The 19853-nt window shown below is 40.9% G+C and overlaps 1 protein-coding gene across 1 annotated transcript; it reads left to right on the top strand.

The window, feature by feature from the left end:
• The first annotated feature begins 409 nt into the window (after nucleotides 1–409).
• ube3d (ubiquitin protein ligase E3D) lies at nucleotides 410–19633 on the top strand. The gene is made up of 10 exons (XM_084026045.1): nucleotides 410–682; nucleotides 3420–3631; nucleotides 4158–4248; nucleotides 5823–6042; nucleotides 6679–6751; nucleotides 6833–6911; nucleotides 7385–7493; nucleotides 9136–9302; nucleotides 11605–11743; nucleotides 19139–19633. Exons 1-10 carry the CDS (start codon nucleotides 591–593, stop codon nucleotides 19157–19159), a joined length of 1203 nt encoding a protein of 400 aa, XP_083882171.1. The 5' UTR covers nucleotides 410–590; the 3' UTR covers nucleotides 19160–19633.
• The last annotated feature ends 220 nt before the right edge of the window (nucleotides 19634–19853 follow it).

Here is a 19853-nt window from a genome sequence, read left to right as displayed (position 1 = left end):
TCTTAAAGTCACTCTGCTCAGCTGAAAACCACTACGGGCCCCAAAACACTAAAGCTCTCTGAATATTCGTTGTTCATTACTGGGACCCTGCATTGATAGATAATCTTGTTGTTGTGTTTTATAGAGGGACCCTGAGTCAACCTTTTACTACTCAATCCATGTGATAAAAATGGCAAGAACAAAATGCTATGAAACCTGCCATCTCTTGAAGATCGCAAGTCATTTAGAGCAGTGATATAGTGATGACAGTAATATAGAGCAGTGTGTTACAGTAATAAATCGATCAAACCAGAAACTGGTGCCTTTACCCTGGAAAATGTACACAGTATGAGAAAATTAACCCTTTTATTTTGAAATGTTTGACCGGATGCTCTTCTCTTATTATTTTGTACTTGACATCAGTGTTTTAGTCACGCTGCAGACAAGTACCAACTCTGGATTTTCACTAGCTCGCAAAATTATAGATGTACCTTTATTTGTGTCCAACTTTGGATGCTATGTTGCAGAGTCCATCAGCCACACTTAGTTTTGATTAGTGTATGATTTTATATATTTAAAAATATATATATATTTCTGAATATTGCGCTTGAATGGCAGACTTGGAGATGCCAGCCAAAACACATGGAGTTGGAGTCTTCTTGGAGTTGAGGAAAAGGCTCCAGAGTGGACTGCTTATTGTCGGGTAATTTATTTTATAGAAAGCTTGCGATCTAAACCGTATAGTTCGGTAACGCTGTTCTGTTTATTAGCAAGCTAGGCTAACTAGGAGCATTAGCTTAAAAAAAGTGATGCTACAGTTTCTCGACTGCGCTGAGATTCCTAACGGTGGTTAAACGTTATGTATCGGTTGTTTCAGTGGCGTATTACGTTAACTGTTGTTTGCTTTTGGTTAACTGCTAACTTGTTGAAATTCGCCACTCTGTTTCATGGCACTTTTATTGGACAGCTGGCAGTAGTTAGCATTAACAAATGGTCTGGGAGCTAACGTGGTGGACGTAGGAAATCAAATACAATGCATTATTATAGATTAAACTACAGGTTCATATACAAAGTTCAGTTTTCTCTTCATAGACAAAGTAAAACATACACCTACATATATAATAATGATCCTATGATATAGGCTAATCTTCTTTGATAGGTACATTATGTTGCTGGGTTTTTAACTACATTTTTGAATGCAGCACTTTTATTTGTAATTAAGTATTTTAATAGTGTGATAGTGCTTTTACTTCCGTAGATGATTTGAATGACTCTTTACACGTGCTGGTACTCACCCATGCTTGTTGAAAGTGGATGTAGTACACCCACAAGAACACTAGATGGGGTTAATGAGATATGCAGAGAACCTTTGGACTGTCATTAGACTCCTATGCTAATATTATAACCTCCATCCACAGTATTTGACAGACAATATATATATATATATATTATATATATATATATATATATATATATATATATATATATATATATATATATATATATATATATATAAATAAAATTCCTGCTTGCTCCATGGGCAGTCTGTGTGGGCAGTGTTTCCTCCTTCAGGCTCCTGTACTAGAGGTCTGGGAGCCTTTGGACAGAGAACTCTGATGTTGATCCTGGATCTGCTGGACCCACTGTCCCAGTTTGGGGGTTACAGCCCGAGTGCTCGATTACCACCAATACCACTGATGACTTTACTCTCCACATCTTTTTTTTTTTAGCTCCTCTTTCAGCCCTTGGTATTTTTCAAGATTCTCATGTTCCTTCTCCCTCATGTTGCTGTTGCTTGTCCACTACCACGATGTCCGGTTGGTTAGTCATCACCAGTTTATCAGTCTTCGATCTTGACCTCATCTTGACCTCAGGACTTCCAGCCCATAATACTAGTCTCAGGGGCATCTTTGCACAGCCTGCGCCTGGGATCACTGATCTCGTGCTCGGTGTCTGTTCTTATGCTGCCATGATAAGTGCCTCTGTGGCGTCCAGACCAGGCTTTTCTAGCCACTGGTATGATTTCTCCATATCAGCCACTTCTTTTATCTGTCCGTGGTACATGCTGTAGGAGCTTGTCCTTGTCCTTCCATGATGGATCATCAGGTTTCTGCTGTCTGAGATATTCCCTTAGCAGGTCATCACTTGGGGCCATCTTCCTCATGTACTCCTGGTTCTTGGCTGTTTCATCCTGGACTGTGCCTCTGATGCTCACTCGTCCTCGGTCTCCCTCCTTCTACTTAGTGTACAATCTCAGAGTGCTGGTGAGAAGCTTTCTTGTCTTGATATCAGTGGACTCTATCTCTTCCTTTGTCCAGGTTATGGTTCTTGCTGCCTCTTCATGGTATATATATATATATATATATATATATATATATATATATATATATATAAAGAATAGAATATCCTTATTGTCCAGGATGGTGGAAATTTGCCTTGGGTTCAACAAACACAAGGAACAACAACATAAAAAGCAGACAAGCAGCAAGTAAAACAGATAGATAACACTTAATATTACACAAAACAGTACAACACATAGACAAGGTCATTTTCCCTGTTAAAACCGTTAATATCAATGTCTGTGTCTTAAATCTTCACTTAGTTGAATTAAGAGTGTTGATGCTCCTTGGGATGAAGGACTTCTAAAATCCATTTTTAGTTGCCAGAGGGACTCTATATAAACACAGAAAAAGAGAGAATTGGAGAAAGAAGCTCCTCGCTTTCTTCCTCATCCTTTCTGTAAAAAGTTGGGTCAAGGGCTTTTAGGGTTTGCCAACCATGTTGTTACACTCTATGTTCTGCACAACAGGCCGACTCATTAATCACTGTACTACAGACAAGCATGACTAATTACCGATCCACCTGAATCCATATGTGTATTTGATGTTGCCAAATTTTGGAGATCTTGGCTTGTTGTTAACTTATTATGCATTAAGTATGCAGATCAGACACTATGAAATTATCCAGCCTCCTTAGTTGAGTGGTTATGATACTTAAAATGTTTTGTGAAGTCTTGTGAAGGATAGTTAGATTTTTGGAAAAGCTGCGTGTTGTGTTTCTGTCTAAGAGTAAGTAGATTGATATCATTCTCATGTATGTTCAGTACAAATCTAGAGCCTGCAGCGGGTTAGCTTAGATTAAAACACTGGAAGCAGAGAGAAGCAGTTGGCCAGATATAAAGTTCCTATAACGTTCACACATTACCATCATACAACTAACTTGTTTAATTGGTACAAAAAAAGTAAAGCATCTAGGTGGTAGGTCCAGTTTTTCATCTAAGCAAATTTTCTTTTAGCTCAAGTTTCACATTTACCATAAAAGACACAAGAGGTGTTGATCCACTCATTTAACTATTGGCTAGGAAACATGTTTTTTCTATTTCTTGTATGTTCCTTTTTAAACCTGCATTTCTAAAGTGTCCGCTTGCATTTGCTCTCCAGGAAAGATGTGGCCACAAGTCCTGCAGATGTGGTCGTGACAGGTGGAGATTCCTCTCTCCATATCGAGACCCCCAGAGGCGCTCTGAGCTTGACTTTGCCAGCAGGAGTCACCTTCGAGCAAAGATCATGCGTGCCGACACCCGCGGGAGAATCCTGCAGAGAGGAGCTGCATTTCAGAATGCGGATCAGTGTGACTCGAAGCACGGATGAAGGTAATGTCCGGGACGACTATGGATACGCATTCAGACACGTGCAGCCTCCCTCAGCTCCTCTAGACTCTTCTGTGCCAAGGCAAGAACAAAGTCTTTTAGGTAGCTATTTAGAGCTTGCTGTCTATTCTGAATTAATTGGATTTAGTCACTTTGTCATCTGAGACAGCGAAGGTGTAAATTTTGCTCTCAGGATCCCCATTGGCACAGGAGCGACTGCTCATCAGACTTATGAGAATACACCCTTTAAGTTTTGGTTTGATGTCGTATCATGAAAAGTGTACCCTACAGTAATTGCACAAAATCCACAAACTCCATCTTTTGGCATTTTTTTTCTCCTGGTACCACAAGAAGTTATAGCTAAGGACAGTCATTGACAAATCCAATCAATATCAGATTGATTGACCACTTCCTATCCAAGCCACCTTCACCACCCGGTATTTTATCGATTCTGTGCTCTGTAGTACAAGGTTACCACCCGTTCACCGAATGTGGCTCGTTTATCTGTTTGCCTTTGGCCCCTCCACAGAACCATCTGACAGCGTTGTGGAGACGCTCCGGGCGAAAGAGACTTATTGCTTCTACTGCCAGGGCTGCATGACCAGGCTGCTCGAGGACAGGTGAGGAGCAGACGGCCGAGGACGAGTCACCAGTGGAAATGGGTTTTTATTTATACCCTCCTCCGCAGGAAGAGGAGCAGGTGTTTATTGATGGTGTGACCCAGACGTTGAAGGGATGGTCTGAGAAAGAAAGATTGGTTGAAGCCGGAGCGGAGTCCACAGTCCCCAACCCTGAGTGGGTTAGAGTTATAGAGTCAGCGTGACGTAAAGGTCCGCGCTGCCCATTAAAAAACAATTGTATTTCTTACCTTGAGGTGGTTCAGGCGGACGGTGGTATTGTTCTTATAGCCCTCGTCTTGTAGTTTCTCTGGTCTGGAATGTGACATGCTCGAAATTGCAGGAGCTGCATTAGATAGACCTTTGGCCTCAGGTGATGTTTGTCAGCAATAACCCAATAAATATGGCCCAAAACTTTTTTGTTGTTTTGGTTTCAACAAGGACAATGGAAGTGCTCGGAGCAGGGTGAAAGTTATAATTTCAACAACATTATGCCTCATTATGCTTTGTAGCAATATGTTCCATTATTCGGCTGATTAGATTAGAGAAAGTTTTCTTTGTACAGTATAGCCTACAAAGGTGCAAACTTGAATGAATAAAAATAACAAGTATTTTATTAAAGCTTCACTAGTCAGTATTGTTGCTTGTTTCTGTCTCTAATCAACCTTGTTTCAGCTGATGCAGCTGTTTTCAGTTAAAAACAAAAACATCAATGCACAACAAGCATCTGTACACTTCCTGCTCAGCAGCAAACACCAACAAAAAGTAACAAACTAGCTGGTAAACATAGTGTTGATTTAGCAGCCATTTTTCCATCATGAGTTCCATCATAACAGCTGGGCCAGAAACTTCAAATGAATGCTAATTTTGCATCATCATTTCTGGATTTATAATACGTTAGCCCAAACAACTTTATATGGTGATAATGTGCCAAAAATATTCACAACAATATAATTATATTATGAGATATATTTATGAATATTCATCCTCTGGTGTTCAATGACTTATTCAGGCCATTAAAAAAAAAAAGAGCCAGGGGATGTGGGTAATATAACAATATTAATAATAATTATAATACTATTCTCTACCAATATTGTGGTGCATTTATGAGAGGAAAAAAACTCCATTCAGTTTGTTTTACCATTTTTCATAACGGTGATTCTGCGCTTAAATCACTATTTGGTTTCTTGACAAAGATCCCACAAGAAATGTTTCTTCCTTTTTAAAAGAAGTTTTTCTTGCAAATGTATGACTTTTATTAATTTCAGAGAACATTCTAGTTTTGTTCTCTTAAGTGTACTACTTCAATCTTTTTCTCAGAATATTACACCCTCACTTGACTGTAATTATTATTATTTTTGGTTTTCACCAACGATGGCCCTAATACACTGTCACTTGTCATTTTGTCAATTTGTCTTCTTTGTAATCTGATCATCTCTGGCCCTCAGGGAAATATGTTCTAATTGAGAGAAAACGACTCTGCAGCAAGAACGAATTGACAACATTTCCAAATATCGGCTGCCAATGACAGAAAGAAAACCTGTAATTGCTTTTTTGTTGTGGTTCTTCTTCTCCAGGGTGTTTAAGCGAGTCCTTCCTCTCCCTAACGGCAACTGGAACGCCATCGTGGACGACTGGTGTTGCCACCCTGATCCATTCGCTAAGAAGCTGCTGCCCCGAGCAGAGGATTGTTTACTGGGTGACACGTTCCTCCTGCTGGCCAGAGATGGCGGCTGTGAACAGACTCTCACTGAGGAAGTGAGCCCCGTTCGCTCCGAGGACACTCAAGATTCAAAGGTGAGGGACACGCGCACAGGAAAACAGCCAGTTTGCTCTTTAATTCTAAGAAAGAAGATGCATTTAAACCAGTATTTTTAAAGATTCACATTTCCTGTGAAAACAAGGATTTTTGAGAAGTGTTTGTTTGAGACGGATAAGTCTGGATGAAAGAATGATTATGGTTGGCTGTCAGATTATAAGAAATATATCAATAACAAAAAGTTGAAAAGGGGGGGGAAGTGGGGAAAGCTCCGGATGGTCAATACCAGATTTGTTTTTTTGATAAAAGCCCAAAAATTGGATTCATATTGTTATCATAAAGGATACTCACCCCCCCGCTCCTCAGACGGCTGCGTCAGTGAAGTCCAACTCTGGCACTCTGCAGATGAGGATTGATCTCCTTTCCCTTTTATTAGTCATTCTTGAGTGGAGCTCTTTGCATGACTGAAAGTGAGTCAAATAAAAAGGGAGGCAGATGGAAGTAGCAGAAGAACAAATGATGATCTGCATGCCGTATATCTCTCTCTGTCTCTCCTCTTCTTTCTCCCTTCCTGGTGAAACCGGTTATTGATTGTGGTTTTTAAAATGGCCATGTTAAAAATGGTTGTATATTGTAGTGAATTATTAGATTTTTTTTACCTGTTTTGCATAAAGAAATCCTGCCGCCGATTGGCACTCATCTCCTGCAAGAGCTGTTCATCAGTGCTGGGAGAGGCGGCCTCACCAGGTATTAATCACTCTATGGATTCTAATCAGGATTTTCATTTTTATCATGTCTTTATGAGCATTTCTCTTTTGTATCTCACAGAGACCCTGAAACTGTACATCACACAGGTGGTGGTGGAGGCCGCTGTGGGAGACAGAGAGCCAGAAGCTTCACTTAACAGGCAGGTTTTTATCCAGACTTCTAGTGCTGACAGATAGGAAACTGTGGCTGTTAAAGCACATTTCAACAGGAAGTAGAGTAAAAGTGTCTGTCACAGAGCAGTGCACAGATCAGGCTTTTTAAATTCAGGCTTCTGAATAAAAGATTATTATACAAGTGTGTATTTTATAGATTATGCACAAGCAAACCCTTTTGCCTTTTAAAGCTATTGTACATGAACGTAATGATTGGCTGCATTATTTATTGGTACTTAAAGAACCATTTTCAGAATCGGTACCGGGCGTAGGCATAACCATAAAGTGTAATATATTTATCACTTAATCTTGGAGGCGTTTGGTGAGTAAAAAACAGGAACACCGTGTTATCCTGCCAAAAGCGATCAATCCTGCCATTTTGTTTTACTGTGAGTGCATGACCAAGAAGTTAATTCGCTCTATAGACACTAAATGAATCAACATCGTCTCTTTTGGACAGATTGCTCTTCCTGGAGAAGACTATAGCAGCCAGGCTGTTGGGGCTGTGCACGTCACTGAGCACCTTCCACTTCTCTGTCCAGACTCCTGATGGAAAAGCATTTGTATTGGTAAGAACAAACGGGCCTAATCAGAGAAGTGCATGACATTTGAGTAAAAATAGACTACTTAGTTATTTGATGAATGGGAGAGGGTGATATGGCAGGTTCATCAGGCGATCTGAAAAGCAGATTGACTGATTTGTGGAGCGTACTGCCAGGCTTTTAGCCTCCTATAAAATCAGCAACAAGTGGATCATTACAAGCGAGTACTTGTGCCTAACACTAATATTGATGCACTACTGCACGTCATTTAGAGTAAGTTTGGGTGTTAAAGTATGCGCTCTCATGTTTGTATTCAAATGATGTTTACTGAAGCTGGCGGGTGCATTCCACAAAAAGTGTCTGTGTCAGACTTTAAACTGCAGGACATTAAAATGAAAAAGATTGTAGGTCCCTATGAAATCCGTTTAAATTTTTTCCAGATTCTGTTTTATTTTTTCCCAAATTCTGTGTTCCATTTAAATTTTTCTAAATTCTCTGTTTTCTGTTTTAATTTTTCTAAATTCTTTGTTTTACAATTTTATAGCATTGAAAAACACTTATAATGTTAGAGAAAACATCGATTTTTTTGTATCCCTGGTTTTACAGTTGATTCCATTTTCATTGTCAGATTCCGTGATTCTGTTTTCAGTTTTCAGTAAAATTAAATTTACTGACTTTTGAGTTCTTTAATTAATATAAAATAAAAAGTAACCTGTATGATCATCATCAGAGGGGCATATTATGTTCTTTAACCCTTTTGTTTTCTTGACATCCTTACCATCCCTATTATTAGACAATAATAATTTTTTCCTCTTCAAATATTTTTCTTGTCTTCTGACCATATTTAAACCCAATATGTAGGAAAGTATTACATTTTAAGATTCGCTTACCACAAACTGAGACTGACAGAATACAGAAATTAGCATTATGCTTTGTTATTTGCACCAAATATGTTGTTGCTTGCTTATGCATGGTCAAATATATGTTATGTTTCCTTTACAGACAAAGACATGCACAGTGTTATACTACACAGTGAAGTTAAAGAAATACTAAACAGAATCTTTAAGATTTGGAAGGTGTAATGCTGTATTATTTGTCTTTTTTCATGTCTTTCAAACTCTCCACACCTCTACAACCATTTACGTTTAAATGTGCTCATCTTGCACTTCTAACGCTGACTGAAGGCGTTAGAAGGCAACGATTTAACTCTCACCTCGTCAGCCTGTTGGAGCTCTGGGCTCCCACTGTGTGTGAGCAGCCATCAGCAGCCTCCACCGCTCTGAAACACTAGTGAGAGGCAAGAATCAAACAGTCGGACTCATGACTCGACCCCATTGATTTCTTCAACACTGTTAGGAAAGAACTGAAGGCTGAGAAGCAGCAGTGTTTATACAGGTTAACCTGGTGTGCAAGAGCAAAAAAGTGTGAAAGGTAAATATTAGTTTCAAGGATAAAGTGAGAGCTGAGGAGAGAGAGGATAGATGCTCTAGATTAAATGAATCCTGTATCCTATCATGTGATATAAGACCACTGTTTATAAGACACTCTGAACCGGTGTGCCTGAGTGGATGCGTAGAGTTTATGCGATGGAGTGTAATTCCTTGGGTCATGTGATATCCATCATGTGTGCGTCTCATGTGTTAAGTGACCTGCGCTCTCCTCCCCGCAGCTCTGGCTGCTGAACAGCGACTCCATCACAGTGTCGGTCCCAGAGACGTGTATCGGTGGTGAGAGGTCTATCAGCGCTCCCACTCTTCACAGTCCATCACCCAGAGCTGCCAGCACCCTGAAACTCCTCTACACCGTCTGCTCTGACGCAGGCATCGAGCAGAGAGAGTAAGAGATTCCTCCGCCGTCCTCCACCATCCAACACCCCTCCCCCCCCTTCAATCTTTGTTTTCCTCTTCTTAATCTTATCCTTTCATCTTTCCAGCACACCCTCTCAATCACCACCTGTCTCGGCTCACTGCGAGCGATGAAAGACCACAGTGTTGGTGAACAGATTCCCAGGCCTCAAAACACTTTACGCTAAGGGTCCCTGCTCAGGCATAATTGTCTATTAGTTTGCGAGTGAGATTGCCATCAAAGGTGTTCATCGTCTCAATGTTGTCAGTTGCATAAGCCACCTCGTGTTTGCTGCACATACAGGGGATGCTGTTATGACTGGAGTGAGGCTCTGTGTACCTTGCTGTGATGCATTAGAGAGGTGTAGGTGGATGTGCTGCATGTTCAGTACAGCAGCACCCCACTGGAAGAGCCTTCCACCCTCATTATTTTCATCTGAATCAGCACTGGGCGATTTCCCTTCCACCCGCCTTCTCTTCCCCTGCAGCTGCACGGAGTGAAGGCAGAACAGAGACTTTTTGTTGTTCCGACCACTTTTGACAAGCCCACTGGCAGACTGACGCAGAAAAGGGTAATTAGTGGTGAAACTGGCATGAAAGGAGAGAGGCTTGTCTTTACAGTCAAAGCAGTAAGAGTGCATTTCAAATTACAGGATGAACTGTAGGAGCTGAGTGATGCATGGGAAACGGGTTCACCTATTGTACACGCCGGGCATCTTGGTGGAACAAGCTATGACAGAACCTTTTGAATGAAGCGCTGTTGTTTTTTCGTCAGGGAGGAATAAGAATAAACACCTCCTGAATTCCAGCTTTTCACTTACTGTGGATTTCGTACTGCAGAGTACATTTTAAACCCGGTCACAAAGGAAATGAAAAAGATCTGTTTTGACAAATGCATTGATGTACCTCTATTTATTATTTTGTTTTAAAGGTTGCATTTAAATTCAGATCATTAATATAGCAGCAAGCACTATTTGCTGGGTAAAGATAGAGTTTGCATATCCGTCCAGCGGCATGTGAAAGTGTGCCCCACTGCTCATCACCGCTGCTCTACTGAACTGCGTTCATATGGTGGTTTTTACTGATAAAACTCTTTTCTCTGGCCGCTGCCTGCTGTGTTGGGGCTGTTAGCACTGTTGGCTGCTAGCCGCTGGCTCAGTCATTGCTATGTCGAGTTGTGTGGTGGCAATCTGTAAATCATTGATATGCTCTGAATTTTGAATTTGGCACTTTTAAAGTGGTACATTTGAGCAACTGCTTTTTAATGTTCACCGTTTCAGACATTTCTCTGAAGTCTTGCCAAGCTAAATGCTGGTGTTATTCACACTTCCCTTTCCCCCTACATAACTTACCATTTATCCTTCATCACTCATCTCTGACATTTTTAAATTAAATGTTTTGCCCAGGGAGCAGAATTCCCTGGATGATGGCCCTCTTATTCAGGATACAGTCGGCTGCGGCTAGAGGTTGCAGTGTGTGTTGTTAAAACTGCCAATAATTGGCTGGAGAATCGGTGAGCCAGCGCCTAAGTGGATTACGCTTGTCACTAATGGCAGTGACTTGATTATGAGTTGAGTGAAAGTCGCAGGCACCGGTGCAATGTGAATGAGGTCTCATGGATATGGAAATTGAGTCTAATGGAAATTGTACGGGCGACTCCTTTTTTCTATAGAATTAATTGTGATGTATGTGTAATCAAATCTTACTTTTAGATAACGGTAACTACATTTCCATGCACAAATGATTATGATGTAGACTGGTTTGGGTCAATACAGTATAACTTGAATAGATTTGCTGTGTGTAAACACCCTGTTAAGACAGTTTGATTGGCTAATAGCAATTTTCCCATGCATGTAAACATACAGTAGCTATAACAGTAGTGTTTCTCCAGTATGATGTCTTAAGTAGAAACTAGAAAGGACTTTTTCCCTCCCAGGAGCTGCACAGATGGCTAAATGTCACCTAAACAAACTGGATCAGCACTGCAAACCGACAGAGCATCAATCTTCCTTCTCTCAATCACTCTTCCTCCTCTCCTTTCAATGCCCTCTTCCTTTTTAACTCACACACAACAACACATATTGACGCCAAACATGCCGTCGCCATTAATCCACTTTTATGCGTCCTTAGTTTTTGAGTTCACTTTACAGATAAAACTGCTTAATTAAAGCGCCAGGTCGAACACTTCAACATGGGATTTTGCAGAAGCTATTCTGAGCATCATCTTGGTTGTATAACACTGTGGCAGTCACTTTAAATCACTCCTACTCTACTCTGTGTGTGTGTGTTTTCAGCATTGTAAGTAGTTGGGAGGCCAATGCCATAGGACATCCTGTGGTGCTGCCGTTGGAGGTGTGTGAGGAGCTGCTGCGAGTGATAGATGACAGCAACTCTACTCTACCTACCTCGATGCGTTGCATGAAGTCCTATAAGGTGAGAAATGTACTATCTACTGTAATGGGCAACATATTATGAATATCACTTATATATATACGAAGGCATGTCGATCCTTGGCAAAGCCACATATTTTTTGATATTTTTAAAATGCTAACCTGGATACTGTTACATAACCTGAGAGATATGAAAGTCTTTTAATGTATCTTCATCTTTTGTAAAAAACAGCAGGGACTCTTTCAGCTGACAGCGATCAGTTATTTCCCTCACTTCTTAGTTACAGTACCTTGTTTATCCGTTATTCAGCAGTGCTTGACGTGTGTTTTTTTTATCCTGCCTAAATTAATTTCATGATTCAGAGCTTTCAGTTAACAGCTTCGCTTTAGGGATTATGGGGGTCAAGCTCTTACTCTCGTCAGCCTTATTCAAGCTTCTATACACCTATAATTGTGCAAAATGTGTATATTTAGCTCGAGCTGCTGAGGGGAGCCCTTTGACTAGAAAATGAGAGGTGTGTTAACTTCGCTGACAACTCTATTCTCTTAGCTTAGACATGGTGATGGGTAATTAGCACCATTATTCTCCACTTCCTTCTCAGAAAGTTTAGGGAAGAGAATCCCACCACTTAAACAAGTTTTCCATGTGCTTTAAAATACGAGCGATAGAAAAATATATACGGTGAGCAAAACGAGAGAGAAGGATGTCTGTTGTTGTACATAATTTGAAGCTGCGTTCGTTATTAGCCCAGGCAGGGGGTGTTGAGTTTAGAACTTGAAGTGGATTAGTGGACCTGGAAAAAAAAATGTGTAACTTCACATTAATGACATAAATAGATACAATCGTCTTGTGTGCAAGAGAGAGCAAATACGTTAAAGGACATTTTAATTTTGATGGACGCCTTCACTACACCTTCCTTATCATACATAAAAATCTAAAACCAGTGCTGCTCCTTTAGTTGCACATCTTCTGCTCTTCTACATGGATCATCACCTAATGAGGGTGCCGACTTCTTTTTTTTGCATGTACATGAGTTGTCCTTGTTTTTCTATTGCGTGGGGAAATTGTGTTTTCCCTCCTCTATTCTCAAAAAGAATCTCCTCCACACAAGCACTGCCTAAAATAAAATCAGTCCAGAGAAAATCACAAAAACACAATTGAAGTGCTGTCAAAGCGAGTGGGCACACATATGGGCGGTGGGGTCTTTGTCATGGAATTGTTGCATTAGATAATGAAGCAGTGGCACCTCTGTTCCTCGACATAGTGGAAGAGTAGCGTTGTACATTTGTGTAAACATGTAAAAAGTCCCGTTAGCAAGGTTATTGGCCACATCCGCCGTTCAGAGATGTGTTTATGCTGCCGTTGCACAACACGTCGCTTCATTCAAGGAGATAATGACGCATGCTGTATGGCTAAAGTTGCAACATGAGGCCTGTGCAAAGAAGCAATGGGTTTGTAATTGTTCCAGCTGTATGGCTGAGGAAACTCCAATCTCTGCAAGTTATGACTAAAGACATAAAGATTTTGGTTAGCTCTAACAACAATGAATGAGATGCAGACTTTCAAACTCATCTAATGGAACATTATCTCAGACAGGTGGTACTATTTTTACTAGCATGCTGTGATCTGTCTGAAATTCAACAGTATGGCCCCTTAGAATAAGTGGAATAAGGACCTGAGGGCTCACACTAGATTGCCCCTCTAATTATTTCACTACAGTGTGCTCCTCTCATAAAGGTATTGTGCAGCACACCGTAAAATATATACTATTGTTTGCTCTCACACCGCAAGCCCTGAGGATGACGCTGTTTATTGTCCTACACACTGTGGTAAAATGATAAATAGTATTGTTCTTTTCTGCGGTAATGACATGACAGACATGGGCGGGGGGGAAATTAGGCTCGGCTGAAATGGAGAAGGCTACAGAAAGAGCGACCCAGACACAGGACACAGTATCTGTCTGGTAGTGGGAGCGGTCACAGCAGAGTGTGATAAATCGACACACTTGAACACTTCCTGATAGTAGAAGCTTGTGCTATAGGCGGCAGAGAACAGGAAGGTAATGTGATCATATGGCCATCTTGAGTTACCGGAGGTGGTCTGAGTGTCTGAGAGACTAGTTAAAAAAACACAGACCAGAGTGTCAGAAGGACAGGATGCAGCATGCAGTGGGCTGGCAGTCTGGAAGCTTGTGATGATCTGGGGAGTTGCATCTGCTAGAGACAATGAGATGAAGATGTGAGGGAGAAACAGGAGCTTCTGAAGACTTCTTGAGAAGAGTGATTGGCATTACTATTCGCTATCACTTCCGCCCAATTTAAAGGAAATGTGATATTGTGTCCATGTCTTTGGTCGATGTTTTAATAAAGGGATTACGTGACATTAAAGGACCCAGCACACTCATACAGGTGATCTGGGTGATTAGACCTATGCTCAGGTTGAATTGGAGCTATGCTGATGTTTACAGTCTGTATATATATATATAAGTGGATTTGGTCACAATTTTGAAGCCTTGAATTCAGCATTTAGGCCATCGCCATCTTGGTTTTTGGAACCAGAGATGACATGAGGGGGTGTGGCTAAGTACAAACAAACACTAAATAAGAAATGCTATGCAACCAAAAAGATTGCAGTTCACTTGAATGAACTGAAAATGAACTATGACAAGGTTTGTTGAAAAACACAGACCGACAACACCATGGCAGCGACCTGTCAATCGCAAGGCAACCAACGCCCTATATACCCTGCTTTATCATCTATTTTACCCTAAATGGGTGCATAATTTACGCATGAATGAACATCATGCTGTAATGACAAACCAGGCTTGAAACTAGTGAGAACATAAATTCATGTTTGCAATGTTTACCGAGGTAATAAATCAAATAGAAAGTAGGGTTATTTTCTCAAAGACACCTACTATTTATATACTTTTTTTTTCATATGCCATAGCTGTATAAGCACAGGTGTAATTAATCACAATGTTATTGAAATTAGATGGGACAGTTCCAGGGCTCACTGGGAAACTTGAAGGTACTGAGCCATCATTAAAATCACTGGTAACACCTGTGTTTTTCATGCTATGACTCAAATTGGCTGCTGTGAATTAGAATAGGCCATCCAGGGAGATGCAAATCTAGCACAATGTGGATACAGTTCTGAGAAGTAGTGAAAACACCTGAACCCCGGCTCTGTCGGGCCTTCCAAATGATCACTCAACTCTCACTTAGAAGTTGTTTTATTTCACAAAGCTTAAAGTTTAAAAATACAATGAAACTGTATTGTGGATCTTTGTATGTGTGTGAACATGGGACCGCTCATGTACATAAGCAAGAGGCCTCTTTTCAGTGCAGACATTTGACTTTCATAGGTAAAGCACCGGTGCACATTCATGAATGATGGCTGAATTCCATTTAGCTGCTTCAGTTTCAGGCACCTTGTATTGTGCGTGCTGGCTCACTGTCATGTCTGACTGAGACATTATTATTAACACCTGCACTTTTCCTAGTATGACGAGTCAAAATGTCTGCAGTGAAGGTGGATTTAACCGGCTCGCCTAAATGTAATGCAGTCGTTATTAATTAAACCTGTCGTTTCCTGCTGTGATGACGGAATGCTTGCCATGAAATATGAATCCATGGCAGGTATAAATATAGTGTAGAGTTATAAAGACTAAGCTCTGCATTAAATATATCACCAAACCCCCTTTTTTTTTAAAATCTACACATTATAAGAGTACCAACCTCAACAGCCCAACCCAGATATAACAGCACTAACCCAACATTTGCAGGTAACTGTTTTGAAATGGGTGTGCGTATGTGTTTTTTTGTTTTTGATATAATTTCAGCCCTGCGAGTAGATCAAAGCCTGCACCATAACCAAGCCTGTTATTATTATGCATGTGGAATGCTGTTGTCTGGGCTGCTATGTTCCCCGCCCTCCATCTCTGGGCCTGCCAGTGTAATGGGGTGTAAAGTGGCTCAAGCTCCGAGTGTCACTCTTTAGCCTGGGAACAGACAACACCACCCTCCTCCCTGCACCTCATTAATCTCCTCCTCACTCCCACAGAGACACCATGTAGGTTAGACAGAAACTGCTCCAAAAACTGCTCCAACGTTTCACAATTGAACAACTGAGGAGACGTATCCCTCACACATTGCCTCAGTTTTCAGCAGTCCACGCCGTTTCCCGATAGGAGCGGTCGCACTTTGTCAAAATAAATGACTTCCCCCACAATACACACTCGTCTCGATTCACTGCACATGGACCAATGGCTGGGAAGGGGAATTCATTAACAATGCAGTGGTTCTGTGATGGTAGTCTTAGTCAGTGTTTACTTCAGGATATCTCTGCTTGACAATATATGTATATGTGGTACACAGTGAAATGAGCTTTTCTCAGGTCCTAGGTGCTAACAGACACAACATAATAAATATAACAACAAGAGATATTTCTACCAAAGACAAAGACAAGCACATTGACGCAAGCAGCAGAAAACAATGTGCAACTGAGGCTGAATGTTGTTTTTGTGTGTGATGGAAGTGATGCACGCATGTTTGTTGAGTTAAATCTATAGTGTATGATGGGTAATACTGGGATGCCTGAGTCTGAGGTGTCACATTTGCACACAATGTGTATAAATGTGTCAAGTAGTGGATTCCGGCTTTTTTAGTCTACTGACACATCCCTATGTGAACCCTTCATGGACACCACCCATCATATTCCACTGCATTCCTGCAAGTCCTATGTTATTAGTTTTTTATTTTGTATTTATTTTTAATATATATTATATATTTTACTTGTTTTCGTGCGTGCGGTTGGTGACAGTATTGGCTCCATGGAGAAGAGTCAATTGTTACAATGAGTTGTTTTTTTTTAACCCGTAGTATCCTCACTAACCACAATAGAATATGTTGTATGGCAGCAAAGACAATGCTGCTCATTAATCATGTGTGCACTCACAAGTATGAATCATTCAGGCTAATGCTAATGCTAATGTTAAGGCGGCTGCATTTGCTCGCTGCTTGAGGTAATCGGTAGCAGGAACAGAAAGTGCTCTCAAAATGCAGTAATCACTCCACGTTTCCCTGATTTGGAAGCAGCTGTTGTGTTTCTTTTGTGCTAAACAGTGCGTACCTGTTTCGACCATTTCCTTGATCCACGGAAGTGCTGCTTGCAACGTTGACTCCTGGGAAATGAAGAAGAGTTTGGTCGTAATGTCGTCACTGCATTCAGTGAGCCGTGGCGCGTAAAGGCCCGCTGCAGACAACATGTTCGACTCCCGCTGCTGTACAGTTTATTCATTTTGAAAGGGTAGCGTCCAAATTGTACCATCTTCAGCACAGCACACCCATGGGTCCCCGGCCATACACTCGCCAAGTGGGAAGTAGATTGGATGACCGGTTCTTGAGATATGCAGACATACACACAGAGAGACAAATTATTTGCTTTTTAGTTAGATTTTCTGACATGTTTTTTTTAATAATTTTTTTATTTTATTTATTTTCCTGAGGGTGGACCCTCGGATGATAATATAAATGCATCGTTGTATGGATCAGTGTTATATCCTCTGTTACAAACTTGAACCGTAGGACTTTTCTCAGTGTATTACTACGTAGCAGCAGCAGCTTCTTTCTTTCATCACAATCTACTTTTCTACACCTCTTTCTATCTGTCTCGTCACGTCACGTGTGAAGAAACATTCTCCGTGCCGCTTGCCAAATTTAAAGTGTTATGGCAACAGTCCCTGGCACAGAGCATCAAAGAGTATTTGTTTGCACAGAAGACTTCCTCGTGTCTTCTCTCCTCTTGTCATTGTCTCAGAACCTTTTAATACCCAGACATTAACCTCTGTTCTGTAAAGTCCCTTCAGGTTATGAGCTGTTGTATAGAGATGGAAAGTAAAAACCAAAGGTAATCTCTGCTGCAGCTAGGTGTATTACTCTCAAGGCTTTGCAGTGATGTTTTATATTTCTCTGTAGTAAAGCTGAAATGGATTTCAATGAAATCAAAGAAGTGTAACACCCATAAGCATATTATCATTACGTAGGAAGACCTGCGGCAGCATTGCTGCATGTTTAATGTAATTTTAATACACACTACCTGAGAACCTGCTTTTGTAAGGCTTCTCACAATCTAAACAATTCCTAAAAGGTTAAAATATACACACCTTGAGCCTTCTGATACCTTTGCTTGTGATTGGTCTTTTCAGTCAGGCTCTCAACCAGCGTCCCTTGAAAATCCCTTTTTCATGTTGTACACACACTTTAGGTACACTGAACGTTAGCAAGTCGTCACATATTAGCTACCATTAGCACTTGTTCCAGTGTACCTCTGCCAGACCAGCATCACGCCAGTTATAAGTTCACTTTAACCCAATTAAGCCACAACTGCAGAGAGAGACAGACTTCACATAATTGCAGCGTGGGGAGTCAAGTTGTAAATAATGCCCTCTCTTTGCCCCTCGTCACCAAAACAGTGACAGAAGTTTTAAACTGAAAATTGCCGTCAATAGAAAAAAAAATGAAAAATTACTGACAGAAGGAAAAGTCTGAACCTTGTCATCAAAGAATACAGCAAAAAGGATAAAAATAGAATAGTTGGGTTTATTGCCTGTGTTTTAATTTCTCTGGAACATTTTGCATTGCCAATACTTTTAATACCTTTTTCAGTCCATGTCTTTTTATCAATGCCAATTTTTTTGATTTCCAATGCCAATATTTTCCACCACTGTAGCCATAGCTCTAGAGTTCTGTACAGCTCCACAGCAGGAGCACAATACCCTCTTTCCCCAGCTTCATTTCCCCCCAATATTCAACCTAGCAACCCACCAATCACAAGCCAGCGTCTCTCCTCCATCTCAACTCCCATTGCTCTGGTTCCTTATCACACTTTGTCTTCTTGTTCTGGGACTCGGCATTCACCTCTAGTTGCCGTTTGTTATCATTTGTATGAATTACCACTGATGCGCTTGAGTGGTGAGCAGACATTGGCATGGGGATGGAGAAGACAGGGCCTTGAGTGAGGCAAATGCCCTCATCCATCATCCCAATATAGAGCCCTCGGTGGAGCGCAACCATTGTCTACGGCAGGCAAACGCCCAGGAATAGCAGATGGAGGGAGAGAGAGGGAGGGAAGGCAGGGCTGCGCTGATTAGTTTTCTGTGCTTTGTTGGTCCGCATGTGTGTTTTTGAAGTTGATTAAATCCCTACCACCTGTGGTGTTTTTGTTGTTTGAAGACAATAATTGCAGATAATGTGTTTCTGTGCCGACCAGCAGACCGGGGAGGGTCAGTAAAACTGTGCTTTGGGGAACCAAATCCTCAATGTACTTTAAAAAACTGGAGTTTTCTACAAACAAAGTCAAACTTTTGTTTTATTTTATTCTCATGTGTCACAAGTAGATTTTAACCTTCAGTAAAAGTTTGCCTGTTGTTCTTAGGTGGCGTACCTGAAACTGTGAGGTCAGGAGGTCGAGTCTGCACTCTTCATTCTTCGGCGACTTCAACCGGATCTGGGACAGCTGAGAGAGGAACTTTAGTAAACATGTACTGTATGTTTGTATACGTTAAGGTGGCGGCTGCAGAAAGAAAATGCAGGGGGCGGGGAATAGCTTGTTTAGTCATGTCCACTTGTGGTTTCTGGGTGCTTCTGTCAACATCTTAGATGGTGTGACATCACCTGCAAACCGATTCATGTTGGAACAGGTTGTTGCCAGGCTTCAAAATGTTCAATGTCCAGTGAATGCAACAGTATGGAGTATGGCATATATTACATCCTCAACATTGTTTTTCATAAAATAGATAGTTGCATCTTGTGTTGTTGTAGCTCTTTATTATTTGTAATACTAATGTACAATTATATGATGTATCATAGTGGTTGAAAAGACTGTATATGTTCATTGTTTATTTGTCCATTCTTAAGCTTTATTCTGTTTTTTTTTACCACCCTCAACAAAAACAGATTAAACTGTTGTATTTTTTGAAAGAATTACATTTTCCTGTCTTTTTTGAGCACTGCTGGTTTGTATGTGGGACATTGTTTGCGAGTTTGCGCTTGATGAAAGCTTATTATGGAGACACTTCAGCCCCAGGGTACAGCAGTCCATCCTCCACTTGAGTGTAATTGCAGCTTGTGGAGCTAGGTGATTTTGTCTC

The sequence above is a fragment of the Eutrigla gurnardus genome (genome assembly GCF_963514095.1).
Source record: "Eutrigla gurnardus genome assembly, chromosome: 14".
Classification (NCBI taxonomy): domain Eukaryota; kingdom Metazoa; phylum Chordata; class Actinopteri; order Perciformes; family Triglidae; genus Eutrigla; species Eutrigla gurnardus.
This window is presented reverse-complemented; position numbering and strand designations above follow the sequence as displayed.